The following is a 17,944-nucleotide window of genomic DNA, read 5'->3' on the forward strand; positions in this document are numbered from 1 at the left end:
AAGTCTTTTACTGTAATTTTATTTGAAATTTATTCAATGATTTTTATTTTTATATTATTAAGAACAATTTTGATCAAGACTTGCAATCAAAGTTTCAAAGAGTTGACTTGAATGATTAGACAAAATATAGTTTTGTTTACAAGTTTATTATTCGATTCAAGTTGTAAAAATTATTTAACTCGATTTCTAAAGGATAACAATCAGCTTTAAACAGTTTTGAAGTTTTTAATGTTCAAGTTTTCGAACATTTTTCATTATTTCATTTTACAAGTTTTAATAAATTTCTTTTGTGGCTTTTTCTAATAATTTGTATATTATTCAAGTCAACTAAATTTGTTTTTGTCTCGATTAATTGTAAAGGTTTCACATGTTTTATCAAGTCGTATAAACAATTTTGATTCGATTAGTATCATTTCATTTCATCGATTAATTAAATAATTCTCTCGAATAATTTTTTTTTCTAAGTCCAAATTTTCTGATTATTATTCTTTCGAATAATTTTTTTTTTCTAAGTCCTTTTAGATATTTTTTTTTTCTAAGTCCAAATTTTCTGATTATAATTCTTTCGAATAATTTTTTTTTCTAAGTCCTTTCAGATAATTTTTTTTTCTAAGTCCAAATTTTCTGAAACCTTTTCAATTAAGACAGACGAGTTATTTATGCATGCTGTATTATCCCAAAGCCAACATTCGAATGAATGAGGCTCACATTGAATATTTCACAACGAGAAAATTTTATTGGGGCAAAGTTAAATATTTTAACTAAGTCCCAGTAATTTTTTCTCGTTGTGAAAATTTCAACGTGGACTTGATTTCATTCGAGTGTTGGCTTTGGGAATTGGTGTGAGGGAACACTAAAAAACATAAAAAAGTTTCAACGCTGAACAGAAAAGAGAAAAATTGACCTGGGACTTAGGGGGTTTTTTTTTAGGCTCCCACCTCCCCCTTCTCCTTCCTCCTCCTCCTCTTTCCCCTTTTTTCCCTTTTTTCCGCTTTTTTTCACGTTTTTTTTCCTTTTTTGGGTGTTTTTTTCGCATGTTGTGGTTTCTGGGTAGATTTTTGGGTTCGGCATGCATCTTTCGCAATGTGTCTCCCTGCGTGTAACCTCTCGCATCACGGACCTCAGGTTGACCATCACCTCGTGTGTTCGTTTCAGGACCCTTTGCGCCTGCCACCAGCCAGCCACCAGCACTGCTCCATTTTTTCTGCTTCATAGTTGGTCGTTGTTGCCTTCAGCTGGACTCGATCCTCCTCACCTTGTGCCTCCAGAGTGACTTCACCGAGTATGCGGTCACTTAAACCGCTCGGCTATTTGAGTTATTGATGATAATAGTTATTTTTATTCTCATATTGTATTAATATTGAATTTGAATAAAGCATATGTCTCATACACATCTCTCTTATTCATCATCTGCCTCTACCCTTCTCTTTCCCGCGGTTCTTCCTGTACCTTCGTCATCTCTCTCTTTATGCATCTCTCTTACAGTCAAGTGCGAAACTTGAGTTTTTTGTTTTTCAGAAATTTACTAAGTGTCAAGGTCGAAATGCGCCACCTGAATTTAACATTTTGAACTAATATTTGATAATTATGAAAAACTAGACACTTGATTTTTCAAGCCTCTACGAGGATTTGAACCAGGGAACATTGAGCAACCGTAGTGGTAACTTAACGATCTCGGCCAATTCGTTACACAGAACCTCTTTCTGATTTGTGAAAATATAAAGTCTTATTTATATTCGTAACCATTGCCAGGGCGATAGTCTTATTTTTAAATGAAAGATATAAATGTGCGAGTGGCCGAGGCTGTTAAGATACGGTTATTGATAGGGAGATGTGCTGATTAGTTTTTGGCAAATGCAGGTCCAGGAGCAAAGAATGCAGAAAATAGAAATCGAGTTTTTGAGATATGGATATAGATATCTTTTTAGATCCGATTTGAATGATCTAAAAAACATTCAGTTTGTAATGACGGGAGAAGTGGTGATTAGTTTTTGGCAAATGCAGGCGCAGCGGTTTCGGAGATACAGAGCTAAATGCATAAGCACCTGTGATAAGAACAAATATAGTTATAATAATAATAAAACTAGATGCTTTTTCCACAAACTTTTCGCAGAAAGTACAACTCCAATTGTGTACAATTGTTTTTAATATTATTCAAAATCAGAATCAGACAACAAAATTATATTACTTATAAATTCTTTTAACATTTTAAACTTTTACAGCAACAGGTCAAAAAATCCGTGGATGTCTTTAAATATTTGACAGGAACAAAACAGCAAAAACTTTGTTAAAAAGTCCGTGGATCCGTTTTGGCTTTATTAAATATTACAATGTAGGCATTAAAATAAATTAACGTGTTGAAAGTATATATATTCAACAACTATTAGAATTATGCCCTACTGTTTGCCAAAATATTTATGAATACATAAGCATAAACCACTTTGCATAAAATTTGAAATATAAAGCATTATTTGGTACTTACCTCAGTCATATTTTCATATAAAAAAAAACTTCAGCTTTAAATCCATCAGTTATGAAACTAAAATTCATTATAATGATAAGGACACAGGTCTTGAATATTGTTCTCATATTGTCTAGGAACACTCGTTCAAACAAGGCTCAGCACAGACTGTTCATTTATTCTAATTTAAACATAGTGTAAAATCAAAATATTTATAGACTGGTAACATAGTTTTCAGTTTCAACAAAATCTTTTTCCAAGAAAACGTACAGTCCGAATAGTAGTAATAGTCAAACACAATAAAGAATCATCAAATATTTTCAACAAGTAATTTGAGTCTTTTTTAAAGTAAACTTGTTATAAAAATGTGTGTTGATTTGAGGATTCAAACTGCAGCTCTGTTCGACAATGGCTCCTACGGCCTAAGAATCTTGACCACAATATGTGTTGCAAATTATCTCAAAAAAATACATACATTGGTACTTGCAAAAGGCAAGATATATATATATATATATATATATATATATATATATATATATATTAGGGTGGTCCTTAAAATGGTCATTTTCGAATTTCCTTGCTCCCAGGGGCTTAAATGGTTCCAAATAGATAAAAAACAATTCTCTGAGAGTTTTAGCTCTTAATATTAACGTTTAGATAGAGCGGAATTCAATCAAAGTTTGTATGGAAAGAGCATGAAAAAAATTTTGAAAATTTAAAAAAAATGTGCTAGGTATAACTTAGCGACTTAGCTAAAACTTTCAGAGAATTGTTTTTTATCTATTTGGAACCATTTGAGCCCCTGGGAGCAAGGAAATTCGAAAATGACCATTTTAAGGACCACCCTAATATATATGTATATATATATATATATATATATATATATATATATATATAAAATTGAGTAAATATTCAACTTTTATAAAATCTAATACAATGTTAAAATTTTCAATTCACTACATTTTCACCACATAACAAATGGAAAAAAATCACAAATTAAACTAAACGTGAAGGGTAATTGCATGATTCAAGAAGCCAAATTGTAGCAATTTCGATTTTGAAAAGCTCATTTTGATATCTCAATAATGGAATTGTTTTGGATAGGAAGATAAGTGTTGTGCTACTGAATAGATCTAGTCTACATATTCAATAATTTAAAATTAAAAACATTTATTTGAAACATTGACACCCCACAATCTGATAATTAAAAATGGAAAATTGGCATACCAAGAGTTTTATATCAAAATTACATGCATCCTTAATGCTTAAACCAAGGCAAGGAATATCGTAAATGTTGTAAGATAATGAATTTCTTTATTCCTTTTGATTTACAAAGCGCAATATACATAATAGAATTGGAAGTAATATGCAGCATTTATGTATATTGTGATATTCTTTTATGATACTGCTGCATTAGCGGCAATACTTGGATTATTCACTACTTCACCCAGACTTTCTAATAATTCCTTTCTATAGTCATCGAAATCTCCATCCACCTAAAATTATGAAAACATTATAAATGACAAACTAGTGCATGATATTATTAAATTCTCATATACATTCAAGTTAAAAAAAGAAATAAAAATATGACAGTTAAAAAGTATTATAAAGATGATTAATAATGTATTAAAAAAATATGACTATAGGGGATGATTTCCAGCAATTTAAAAATAGTTATAAATAATATATATTTACTAAAACCAATGAAAAACTTTTGAGAAATTTGAAATATCTACTGATTTTCATTATCAAGTCATCAAGTAACACCTATAAACCTTCTATATGATTTTTGTGCAAAAAAAGTATTAGATATAAAGTGTGCTAACTGACAGCACATCTTCGGATTCTATAATATTTAGGAGAAAATTTATTATTTAATAACAAACCTCATTTATCGTTCTATCTTCTATCACATATAAGGCACAATCGGTTTCTCTAATAAGTCTTTCGTCGTGCGTAACTACAATAACTCCGCCTTTATATCCATTTATGGCTTCTGCCAATGCATCAATTGATTCAATATCAAGGTTATTCGTAGGTTCATCCTAAAATTCAGATATTCAAATAAACAATGTTACATTCTCTAAAATTGCTAAATACATTTTTATTAAAATATCGTTATTTTAAATAAGGCTTTAATACTGTTTATCAATAATTTACATATGAAGAATTCACAAACAACTCATCAAATATTATATTTTTTATTTATTAACATCCAGAACAAAGAGTTAGTTTTCTCCAGAGAATCCAAATTGCTAATTTTATGTTTTCTGGAAGTTTCAAGCCACTCTGAATCGTTTGTGTATGTAAGCGTTTGTGTTTACGCAAAAATTTTAATCGACTTTGAAAATTTTAAATCCGTTCTAAAGATATCAGTTAAGAATTGTGTTGATTAGTTGTTAGTAAAAAACGGCTGGGCAGTTTCTTTGTAAACAATTTTTAAAATTTTTGAAATTTCATAATTTGAATCAAGATTATTTTTGATGAATAATTCAGATCAGAAATAGTCCAAGTCACTAACACTAACATCACTAACACAATCAATCAGTCTCCTTTTCCTAAAAAAAAAAAATCTTTTTCTATACGAAACCGAATATTACACAGAAATTAAACATTTTGATTGGAACTGGATGAAATCAAAATATCTGCTAATCCTTGCCAAAATCAGTTCAAAAATGCTTGTAAAATTGAAGTTTTTGACTTACATTACCCTTACTAATGGAAAATAAAACTAGTTGGTATTGGTATTTTGGCTTGAGGCAAGTTACATGAACTTCCCAATATGTGTAAAATAATCGAAGTAATCTATAAAAAATAAATTAATATATGAGTGATTAAAAGTATTCCGAGTGGATTTATTACACATAACTGAAAACAAATGCACATGTTAACACGGAGTATTTTCTAAAAACAAATTTTCAAAAATCAACCATTTTCATAATTGAACCAGTTTCCATAGGACTAATTGTTTTGTATGTTCATTAAAACCAAGTTCTCTATCGTTATACCAAGTAAATCGTTTAATTTATATTTTAACAAGCGTTAAAAAAACTAATCATTTTCTCATTTCATTGATAAATTTTTAAAATTAAACTACTTGTCGTAAGGCCATAATATTTCAGTAAGTGCTATAAGACCATAATATATATATCCCCAAAAAAAAGTTCCATAAAAATCGGCTTTATTTTTTTTTTCAACAGTTAATTACAAGAAAACGGTTCGGTAGAGTTTCACCTAAACCTAATCAGTATCATTCCCAACTAATATCTTTTGAACAGTGTTTGATGTTTTAAAATCGATTCGGTAGTATGAGCTTAAATGTGAACGAAAAGTTTAACCCAAATTACAAAACTGACAAACAATAGTCCACATCGAGGCGCATCGAATGGCTTTTAAATTTTTTAAATCGGTCTAGCCGTTTTTGAGACAATGTCGATTTACGGCAAAAATCTGTTATCTGTTTGCATATCTGTTATCTGTCTGCATATCTGTTTTATAGATTACTTCGATTATTTACACATATTGGGAAGTTCATGTAACTTGCCTCAAGGCAAAATACCAATACCACTAGTTTTATTTTCCATTAGTAAGTCAAAAACTTCAATTTTACAAGCATACTTGAACTGATTTTGGCAAGGATTAGCAGAAATTTTGATTTCATCCAGTCCCAATCAAAATGTTTAATTTCAAAAACACACACATGCTTTTTCCCAATTTCATCTCACTCGGTTCAGAATGGCTTGAAACGCCGAGAAAACATAAAATTAGCAAATCGGATTTTTTGATGAAAACAAACTTCTCATTTGGGAAGTTAATAAATCTTTCTTGGGGGTTGTTCTTTTTTTATTTTTCTTTGTTTCGGTTTTGAGATTTTTTGATATTATGAAAGATAAAAACCTTAGAATCATTTAAAAAAAAAAAAATCATCTCAATATCTATTTTTTTTGACAAAGTTATAGATATATATATATATATATATCTCTATACATATGATCCTCTGAAAGCGTTTTTTTATCGCTCCGCGAGCTATTGTATGCCAGATTCCTCTTTTTCATTATAATACCTCATGCACATGACCTTTTTAATGTGTCAGCATCTTTGAACACCATGGTGTATTTAGTACATTAAATTAAATGGTGTATTCAGTACATTATATTAAGAACTTTAAATACGTTTTTCTCAAATTGACTTTTTTCAATGCGGTGCCACAAATTAAACAAAAACTACAAGTCGGATCGACTTGCATTTTTTTTTAATTTGTTCACCACTGCAATACCTAGTCCCCCTACCTCAAACAACTTGATAACATTACGCAAAAAAAATTTGCGAAGCTTCTCGCCCCAAAAAAGGCCTTCTTTGACACTTTTTTTTTAAATAGCTGCTATTTTTTTCCTTCTTGCTTTTTTTCTTTCATTTTGATAGGGGGACTCGAAACAAACTTCTTCTTCAACGTAATTTCTTTTTTTTTTGTTTCGGGCGATGCGCAACGGATTTATCTGTGGCACCGCAAAAGAGATCGATTTTGCAAGACCGACTTTGGCGCCCCCTGGTTAAAAAATGACGGCGCAAAAAAAAAGAAGAAAATCACGTAATATTCTATGGTTTTGTGATTTTTGTTTAAAAAAAACCGCATGTCTCTATGATCAATACATTTCGAGAAAAAACAAAAACAAATACCTTGCATTTTTTGTAACAAAAAAAAAACAACTCCCTTAAGTAATCACAATCTTACCAAAATGAGAACATCGGGCGCATTAAGACATAATTCAGCTAATGCAACTCTAGCCTTCTGTCCTCCTGAGAGATCCTTCATGCATACAGTATGAGCACGAGAAATCAAACCGAAAGATCCGAGGGCTCGCCTTGCACGTTCATGTTGCAAATCAAACAGCCGTTGCAGGTACTCGGCCGGCGTTTCATCCGCAGTCAGGTGCTCACCAGAATGCTGGTCAAAACGACCGATGCGCTAAATGAATAAAATAATAAAGGATTAACAAAGGGTATGAGGCTTACAGAATCTGGTATTTAAATAATTTTGATGCCATTTTTTAGGTCTTTTCATTTGGCCAAAATATCAGTTAAAACTTGTGAAAGTGGCCCCTTTTTTCAAACTCACTTTTTGTCGGAAATATAAAATATATAAAAAAATAATAACGTGATTCTATTTACACTGATATTGTATATGTTGTTCATAACAATTAATGTAAAAAAATTATTTGTTAGTGCATGGAAAGGTAAAAATAATTTGGACTATTTTTAAATTAGCATCATTCGAAAGCCTGTGCATTTTTCTTTTGTTATTCAATATTTCATCTAAATTCAGATGAAACTTTGTGGTCAAAATTTGGAAAAATTTAAGCATATAATTTCGCTTTGCAAGAGCGACGAATATGCATAAAGCTCATCATCATCTCGACAAATTCTGTATATAGGGAAATATTTATTTAAAACCAAAAATCGTGTATATCTTGTATATAAGTATATTCATTAGTCATAATTGAAAATTCAACACGACGAATAAAAAAAAAACAATAATGATTATTATTGATTAACTTCCCGTAGGGCAAGTTATAGTAATCGCAAAAAAATCAAAAATGAAAATTTTTATATATCTTTACGTTTCAGAGGTTTCTGAACATTTTGGCATACCTTAGAAAAAAATGGATTTATGTGTGTATGTGTGTGTGTGTGTGTGTATGTGTGTATGTATGTATGTATGTATGTACGTGTGTGCATGTATGTGCGGATACAAATTTTCGACGACGATTTCGGGAACACGGATCAACCGATTTGAATAATTCAAAAAACATTCGATTCGTATTGATAAGGAGACGTGCTGATTAGTTTTTGGCGAAGGCAGGTCTAGCCGTTCCGAAGATACGGTGCAAAAAGTGCCGAAAACGGTAACTCAGTTTTTAAGAGAACGGAGCGTCCGATTTGAATAATTCAGAAAACATTTTACTTGTATTGACAAGATGAAGAATCGATAAAATTTTCATGAAGGTAGGTCTAGCGGTTTCGGAGATATGTAAAAAAATGAGCCATTTGGCGGTCAAAAATGATCATTAGACATATGCACATCAAATTATCAGATATTTTATAGAGATTTTAACAATAAGTATACATTTTGTTAACATTCTTATGGGTTCCGTACCAATGCTTAAGCGTTAGACAGCGACGCGGCGCTTACGCGCTTTATATTTTGTCCCTATGCAGTTAAAGCAGTACGATTAGTTCAGATCTTCCACAATATGTCAAAATAAAGAAAAATTTTTTTTTTCAAAAAAAAAGTAATTTTTTGTCCAATTTATAGTTTCTCAAAAATCTTATTTTTTCAAAGTAATTTTTTTTCAAAAATGTTAATCGTTTTTAAAAAATAATAATTTTTGGTACGGGAAGTTCCAGCAATTTGCCTTAAGGCACGATGCCTTAATTGCCTTAAGACAGAATTCCACTTACAGCTAGTTATTTTTATTCGCCATATGTTATTTCATATTGTTATCATGAAAGAAATAATTAATCAAAAAAATATATATCAGTATACAGTTTTCAATACAATTATATTAAATAGAGTTTTAAAAATATATTAAAGAAGATATCTCCGCAAGGAATTTATCTACACATATGTACGTAACACATAGAATGTCACAAATTATAATTATTATGGTTTTCCATGGGAAATAGGCAAAATAACAATTCTTTTTTGTGTTTTCTGTGCGATGTTTTTGAATTGGCTGAAATTGCATTAATTTTACATTTTAATGAAAATTTTATCATTATAAAATTAATAATATCAAAAAATTGCAAATATATTACAGTTAGTATTTATATATAAGAAAACTAAACTATTTATGTATAAGAAAACTATGGATAATGCAGAATTGTATAGTAGTTATAAAAAAATAGTTATAATAATGTTCCCCATTACCTGAAAAAAATAAAAGTTATTTTACCTGCTCCCCATGGAAAACCATAATAATTATAATTGACTATTAATTTCTATTATTATCAATTATTCATACCAGTCTATGGTTGCGTTTTACTTCTCCTCTGATTGGTGTGATGTCACCAGTCAATAACTTCAAGAATGTGGATTTGCCTACACCATTGGGCCCAACAATCGCCACTCGACTCGATAAATCTATTCCAAAATCTGCACCAACAAATAAAGGTTTTTGCCCCTCATATCCAAAATCTACATCTAGTAAGTAAAAACATTTGATTTGATTAATAATAATAATAAAATTTCCTTAAAAAAGATTAATAAATGCTAAATAAATGGAACAGAATTTTTAATCGAAAACGTCTTAATAGAATATATGTTTAATGTCATATGAAAAAAAGTTAAATATTTGTTATTTAAAAAAAATTTAGTTTTGATTTTTAAAGTATAATATTAATACTTTTAATAGTGAAGTAAGTAATTAGTATGCAGAATCAGTTGCAAAAAAACTGTAAATTTAAAATAATCACAATAAACATAATAAAAAATCTTGCAACTTACTGTAGAGTCCTAAAATGGGTGGTTGAAGAGGAGGAGGATCCGGAAAACTAAATTTGACAATATATTCTTTTGGTCGAGCAAGTAGTTCAGTAGGTCCATTGTCTTCTTCTGCTTTTTGTATTTTACTTCTATTCTTTTCCTGTTTACGTGTTAGAACTTCTTTTTGCTTCTTTTCCTAATAAAAAATAAATTCATAAATAAAATAAATTATAAAAATGGGTGAGTTCATGTAATATTAATACTTACTGCCTGCTTTTTAGAAGAACCATGTGATTTCAGCTCCTTTATGCGTTTTTCTTGTTTCTCATATTCTTTGATCATTTCTTTACGCTTCTGAGCATGCATTTTTTTGAACATTGAGTAATTTCCCTATCAAGAAAAAATATATTAATAAAATGAAATCATGAGAATACCTGTATAAACAGGATATTAAGGATTTAATTGATTTTATTTATTAATCATGTTTTATAACATTTTGTCCATTAATTCTTTCCAAATTTATACCATCTTCTACATATGATAATTTCAAATAAAAAAAACAAAAATTAGTTTTTAATATGAAGAAAAAAAATCTCTAAAGAGAGACAGTGAAAAATTACGATTTGAAAATAAAACCAAAATGAGACAATAAGATATAATTAACAATTGAAGGAATACTTCTTGTTTAATTTTGATATCTTAAAACTAAATTTACTATTGAATTTACTGTATTTTACCTATATTTAAATTTAATTAGCATTTGTTGATCATACTGACCTTATAATAAAACAGTTTTTGTTGATCAAGGTGTATGATCTCATTGCAGACATTATCAAGGAAAGATTGGTCATGAGAAACGACTAACAAAGTCTTCTTCCACCCCTGCAAATAACTGAATAAAATATTCTAATTATAAATTTAAACATTAAAATTGCATATAATGAATATAAAAATGTTAGCACCACTTACTTATCAAGCCAGATTACAGCATTTAAATCCAAATGATTTGTAGGTTCATCTAGTAAAAGCAAAGTGGGCTCCAAATATAAAGCTCTCGCCAATGAAACACGCATTCTCCAGCCTGGAAGTAAATTTAAAAAAAAAATGCATAAATCATACTTTGATTCCCAATGTGCATGCACTAATACTTCAATTATTCGATCTACAAAAATGATGAAATAAATAAAAAAAAACACATTTTATTAAGACTTTTTGATTAAAGGATTGATAAAACTTAAGACCAATTAATAGTTTGGGTTACTATTAAGTCAAGAAATATCATTTTGAAAGTGAATGCTTTTTGGTATATGCACGTCGTAATTTTTCAAGAATCACATTTGGATTTTTGCTTCAAAAGCTTGGCCTCTCAGGAATAAAAGCAAAAAATTTCCTGGCTTTGAGAAAAAAAGGTTTATTTTGGCAGATAAATTGCTAATGATTCAAATAACTGCAAAGTAATATTCTTATAAGACTAGGTCAGTATCTTATATAATAAAATCTTTTAACTACATAAACTTTTGATGTTTTTATAGTCAATGGAAAATTGTATTGATATCATTACCTCCTGAGAAATTTTTAGTTGCTCGATCCTGCATTTCTCTCGAAAATCCTAAACCAGCAAGAATCCTTCGTGCGCGAGGTTCAGCTGAATCGGCTCCTATCGCTTTGAGTTCTTCATAAACCTTAATACAAAAAATATTGGTAACTATTACTTGTAGTATTTTTTTACAACTAAATATGTAATTGACAAAGATATGTTAATTATTCTGGATACAGAATTCAAATTTGTTAGCTAAAGACAACTATAACCATTCATTTTAGTTTGTATTGGGAGTGTCTATATTGTTTAATTTTGTTTATATTTCAAGTTTTGTATTCATTGTTTAATTACAAACTAATGTTTATTACTTTTATGTTTCTGTGTACATACTATGCAAAACATAAACTATAATAAAACATGTATTTATAGTTTACAATTTGGTCGATTTAAAAAAAAAACTCAAGAATAAATATTACAAACCTCATTTAAACGGCCCTGTGCTTCAAGATCTCCAGCCTCCGTCCGTTTTTCTAGTTCACGGCATTCATTTAATAATGATGTCCGTTTAACATCAGCAAGCAAAACACTCTCGACTGCAGTTTTATCATCAGCCACAACCTCCTGCTCGCAATATAAAACATCGATATTAGGCGGAATTGCAAAGGCCCTCTCAGCTATATGGCGCAATAATGTCGTCTTACCGTGACTGTTGAAATAAGAATAATATTTAAATAAATGGTTAAGAGCATACACCGAAATATTCGCGATCCGAAAACTTGTAAGCATAACTTTGAAAAAAAAAGGGTGCATATGCATGCAAGCATATGTGCAATATTTACATGTTTAAGTTTGCATGTGTGCAACTTTTGGTTATCAATTCACAAAAAAATGACAGTTCATCTTTCATCAGGGCTTTGACCATTAATACAGCGGTACCCCGACTTACAAAAAATTTGAGATACAAGCTTTGAGCGAGCAAGAGTTTTCTAGAAAAATGTTAATGGAAAAATATAAATATAAAAAATTTCAACAGTTGTAACAATGATTTTTCTACTATGAAAACATTTTGGGTGATTTATGATAGTAAATTATTTTATAGTTTTTAATTGTTTTATTAAGTTTATTAAGTTTTTTACTATATATTAATATTAAGTGTGTAGTAACAATTAACCCAATTATATTCAGGATAAATTTAACATTTAAAATTTTAAGTATATATTAATAGTGATTATACAGTTATATATGTTGAGATCGCGTTTTTTGCCTTTTATACTCTTACAAAATATTATGTACTTTTATAACCAAGAATCTAATGAAAAAGGCCTTATCTCTTAAATTAAAGCATAATTCACCATAGATATACACTGTGTTTAAGCACAAATAGTTTATAAAGGGTGTAACTTCAACTAAAGGCCTTACAATAAATTATAAACAGGTTTCTGAGTTCTTAAAGTTTGTGGCTAAAAACAGTTTAAGCATGAGAGTTAACAAAACATGTCTAACTAATTTCTGAAGTAGCATAATTGATAGAACAAAACAATAAATAGATCAATAAACAAAAACTTAATTTCAATATTAAGAAAACTTAATTAACAAATTAATGGCATTTAATTGTATCTATGAGTTACAAGCGATTCGAAACTGGTTACGTAATGAATCAAACTTTTATGATGAGGTACCACTATATTTTGCATAAAAATTTTCACAGAATAATAATGTACATAAATTCTAGAATCAAAAGTTTAACATCATAATATAGCACTCACCCATTAGGACCAACTAGACCATATCTTCTACCATTTGCAATCAATAAGTTGGCATTAACAAACAAATCATTTCCTTTTGCTGATATTGAGAAATTTTCAATTTTAATATCCACAGCATTTTCCATTGCAAGTTTTTGGCCAACAGATTTCTCTACCTATGTCAAGAAGAATAACATAAATATATATATATTTTTCAACTTTTTGTAGAAACCCTCAGAAAACTATCAAAGCTGCATCAGAATTGCCACGTTGAATTAAAAAATTCAGTGCGCAAAGTTGTCAAATTGTTTTTTACTTTAATTACTATATAAATAAATGCATTCAAAATGATATTGAGTTCGTACAATAATACTTTCCACATGCGTATATGAATATTTTTTTCCACATAATTCAAATACCCTGCTATAAATATACTTATAGCCAAAATGTATAAAAGAATATTCAACACAAACTTGAAACATAATATATTTGAATACTATTATGACAGAATAACAAAAAAAAGTTACCTGTGAAACAGTAAAGTTGCTATCTAAGGTACTATGGCCTTGTCCACCCTTCTTAGTGAGAGATTCCATTTGCTTTTCATATTCCTGTTTCTTTTTCAACTTTTTCTTTTCTTTGTGGGTAAGTTTTTTAGAAGAACTTGTCTCATCGTTTGCAATTTCTTCATTATCAGACAGTTTATTCACTTTTGTATCAGACATTGTGAGCTCAGAAATCTGGAAAGAATACAAATATATATGCAGCAAACAAAAACATGCATGATAAATACTTATTACGCCAGGTTGATTCAAAATATAGAGAAATATGTTATATCAAGCATAAAATAGTTATGAATAGGTTAGTTTTCATTATAATTTCATAAAATATTTGAAAACTGAAATTTTTAATGAAAATTAAATAAATAGCAACGATTGAGGTTTAACACTTATAATTGTTTTGGTTTTTTCATCTAATTTTCATTCTTTATTATATTATTAAAATGATTTACATACATTTTAGCATAAAAGTTTTGAGCATTTTGACTCATTCATAAGGATAAAAGATATATTAGATTGAATAATGAAATTCTAAATGTATTCATTCAATTTTCATAAATAAGAGCAGAACTAGTGAGTGAGAGCTTATATTAAACTTATAAAAAGCATATTAGTTCAATTACTAAAATGTTTAGCACAACAATCAATTAATGCTAATATTACATTTTGTTGCACAACATTAAGACACTAGTGGATTCCCACCTTTTCATACCGCACTGTTCTACAAAAAAAGTAGTTGCACGCTCTTTTTTTTTTTTTTTTACAATTTAATTTCATAAAAACTCAACTGGTATTATAATTTAATGACCAGACTACAAATTAATGTGCAATATTATATTCATTTTTTTATATCATTTCATATTTTTTTGTTTATTTTCGAAAATAACCTTGCTCGCCCCTGAGGAGGTGCCTCAAAGTTTGGATACCTTTAGATGAGACCCTTTACTATATAAAAATTTCATATGTATTACCTGTTGTGATATATCTCCAGCATCATCAACCTTGCTCATTGTTTTTTCCTGTTTTTCATTAAGTTCTACTGTGTTTTTGCTGGACTTGACTTCACCCTCAGACTTGTTTATGCAAGTCTCTGCTTCATTCGGTTTTTCTAATTTGAGTATAAGCATATAATTAAAAAAAAATTATCTATATTATATTCACTATATATTAACCTTAATTTATCCATTTTAAGTGATATCTATATGCATTATACACATTATACATATTGTTAGTCATATACTATTCATTTTTTTCATCAAATTATAGATTCCCCAAGGTTGAAATGTGTGGCAATACATTTTTTTAGGATTCTTTGATTTTTATTTGATGTAACTTGAAGATTTTTACACATATCTCAACATCAAAATCAACATAAAAAAAGTTGAGATTATAAAAGTCACTGATAGGAATTGAACTTGAATCTTATTAATCATTTGCTATCAATATTTATAGAAGAAAATTAATGAATTTTTAATAATTATAAAACTATTATTTTTTATATTTAATATTAGCTAAAAGATTATAATATTTTAGCACATTTACTCAGGACATTCAACTCATTACCATGCAACTCATTACCCCCGCATAATACAATATAACACAGATTCGCTCTAACAAGGTTTAGGAACTGAGACCATCCCCCTCATAACACGGTACTTTTGAAGTACTTAAAGGGTTTTGCTATAACACGGTATGAGAATTAAGCAAAACCCTAATAAAATAAGAAATATAGTAAAACCTATGAAAATCAAACTTTATCTAATCTAAAATTAGTTAAATCGCTGTACAATATAGCTCAATAAATATGATAAAAAGAGTGCAAAAGATAAGTAATTTAAGATTTATTATTCGAGTACATACGATCTATTGAAAATAAATTCTAGGATATTCCAAACTATATAATTTCTTCAAAGATCCTTTAAATTAAATGAGTACAAAACTTTGATAAAGATATATTTGCATGTGTAAAATATATAAATATCATTTTGCTAAAAACAAGTAATCACAAATATTATTTTATGCAAAGGTAGTACAGAAAACTGCTCAGAAGATGAGGATATCTTGCTAAAAAATCGCATTGAGCAGCACTTAATTGTTAGTTATGACCAAAAAAATATGATATGATTCATGTAATGTATTTTAATTCTTAGAAACATTAATATGTATCATGCTTTTTTTTAATTCTGGAAACGTAATCCCTATTTTTGTACTAGTTCTTTATCCTGTATAACAGATTTTGCATAACACGCTAGTTTTTGAAACGTAAGAACCGTGTGATACAGGGTTCTGTGTATAATGCATAATACATGCATAATTTCTCATAATCCAGAAAAACTATGTCAAACTAATGTAATGTCTTTGATTGTGATGAAGTCTTGAGCCAGTAGTAATTTAGAAACATATTGCTAATAACAGTGTTTAAACTTGAAATATTATCACCTGCCAAATCTGTGGGCAATTGTTCATCAATGTCGGATAAATCTTCAGAATCTTCTTTTGGATCTGATAAATCATCTTCAATTTTCTTATTTTTTCCTATAAAACAAGTAGCAAAATAATATTTTCATATAATATGCATTTTTTAAAGAACCAATGCTAATTAATCTACCTTTTTTCTTAAGTACTGGTTTAGCAATCACGGGTTCCTCATCATCTGATGGCAACTTAAACTCTTGTTCAGCTTCGTCATCAGACCAATCGTCATTTTTTTTGGATTTCTTATTCTTTTTAGATTTATTGGGGGCTTTGTTACCACTTGTTATTGAATTTGCTTTTGATTTATCAACAGATGCTTCTTCCTCTGGTTTTGATTTTTCAGTGATCTTTTTATGGGATATTTCTTCATCACTGTCACCCCAACCACTGTCTTTTTTTGATTTACCTTTCGATTTTTTCGATTTAGCCGTGGAAGTTTTAGAGGTTATTTTAACATCTGCATTAGATGGAATTTCATCTTCTAATTCTTTAATATTTTTACTATTCTTTTTTCTTGACATTATTTGATTTTGACGATAATTCTTAATTATAACAGATATCAACACATATATTAACTTTGCAATTAAAATAAATAAAATAAAATACTTTGACGTGTTCCCAAAATGATAAATCGTAAAGGTAATGACAGGTAAAACAGCGTGGTAGATTGCTTAAATTGTGTCAGAGCGAGATCAGAACAAAGATCAAATGATGCGTGGATGCGTGTATGTTCTGAATTTAACTACTCTTGCTGGATGGAGCTACCATCCAACTTATACTTGTTATCTATGGGAGCTACTACCAGGGCCTCACAACAAAATCCGCGTTCAAAAGGGTTAATTAGTTAATTAGACCTGGATGTGGACAGTAGCGATGACATAATATAATTGTAATACCAAATTTAGTTTCAAGTACCGATTACTAAATTGCAATAATTTTTTTTTCAAATTTTGCGCCATTAATTGGAATGCCAAACGCAGCGCCTCACGTCTAAGTGTAGGATTCTTTAACTATCTTTCTGAACGCCATAGATAAAAAAGAGTGTAACGCCCGTTATTACAGCTGACAGTTTGACAGATCTCTGTGAAGTATGTCATATCAAATGTCAGTACTTTTCAACCATTTTTCAACCGACTCAACCTTTGCAGTTTTGGCTATTTGAAATAAAATTGAATAGAAAATGTAATAATATAATAATTAATAATTTGAATAATACATTATAGTGTTAGTTCTTTACATCGTCTGTCATTCTTAACGTATTTGCTCTACAAAATCGGTTTCACATTAGTCCTTATCTGTGACATTAGTATTTAAACCTTGCGTTACTTTAAGTGTTCTTGAAAAGTTTGATATACCAATCTAATATAGCGATCTTTAGTGGTTAAAATATTAAAAATGAGTTGTTGATTTACATTTTGAATAGATTTTTCAAATGAAAATCATACATAGCAAAAATGACTATAATAATAATAAATGTAATAAAAATCAAGTATTAATGTAAATTACTAACACATTCTATTTTTATTGGAATTATAGTGTTTTCAGCTTTTAATCAATGTATAAAATTTTGCAAAACTTTATTCAAAAGTAACATTAGCTTTCAGTTGCAAATCTAAATTTAAGCACGCTAACCAGTTCATCAAGTCATCATGCCTATATTTAAGGCATTGCACATCTATT

At 29.0% G+C, this 17,944-nt stretch overlaps 1 protein-coding gene across 1 annotated transcript; it reads right to left on the bottom strand.

Annotated features, from left to right (window-relative positions):
- Window positions 1–3,760: 3,760 nt before the first annotated feature.
- Window positions 3,761–16,837, bottom strand: LOC113371133 (ATP-binding cassette sub-family F member 1-like). Its single transcript, XM_026611782.1, has 15 exons — window positions 16,398–16,837; window positions 16,229–16,324; window positions 14,761–14,897; window positions 13,757–13,969; window positions 13,251–13,405; window positions 11,965–12,190; window positions 11,506–11,626; window positions 10,914–11,025; window positions 10,722–10,836; window positions 10,212–10,334; window positions 9,966–10,140; window positions 9,484–9,662; window positions 7,194–7,427; window positions 4,348–4,506; window positions 3,761–3,957 (listed from the first exon to the last, which is right to left on the bottom strand). Exons 1-15 carry the CDS (start codon window positions 16,783–16,785, stop codon window positions 3,859–3,861), a joined length of 2,532 nt encoding a protein of 843 aa, XP_026467567.1. The 5' UTR covers window positions 16,786–16,837; the 3' UTR covers window positions 3,761–3,858.
- Between the last annotated feature and the right edge of the window lie 1,107 nt (window positions 16,838–17,944).

Source organism: Ctenocephalides felis, unplaced genomic scaffold (assembly GCF_003426905.1).
Source record: "Ctenocephalides felis isolate EL2017-DRISC unplaced genomic scaffold, ASM342690v1 CF-g0.4_SCAFFOLD_00845, whole genome shotgun sequence".
In the NCBI taxonomy this organism is placed as follows: domain Eukaryota; kingdom Metazoa; phylum Arthropoda; class Insecta; order Siphonaptera; family Pulicidae; genus Ctenocephalides; species Ctenocephalides felis.

Excerpts from the sequence above, each read along its gene's own strand:
- LOC113371133 (XM_026611782.1), bottom strand. The coding sequence starts at position 16,785 with ATGTCAAGAAAAAAGAATAGTAAAAATATTAAAGAATTAGAAGATGAA. Across the intron at positions 13,406-13,756 it reads GCAACTTTACTGTTTCACAG|GTAGAGAAATCTGTTGGCCA; the intron begins GTAACTTTTTTT and ends TTCTTGACATAG. Across the intron at positions 11,026-11,505 it reads AACTAAAAATTTCTCAGGAG|GCTGGAGAATGCGTGTTTCA; the intron begins GTAATGATATCA and ends ATTTACTTCCAG.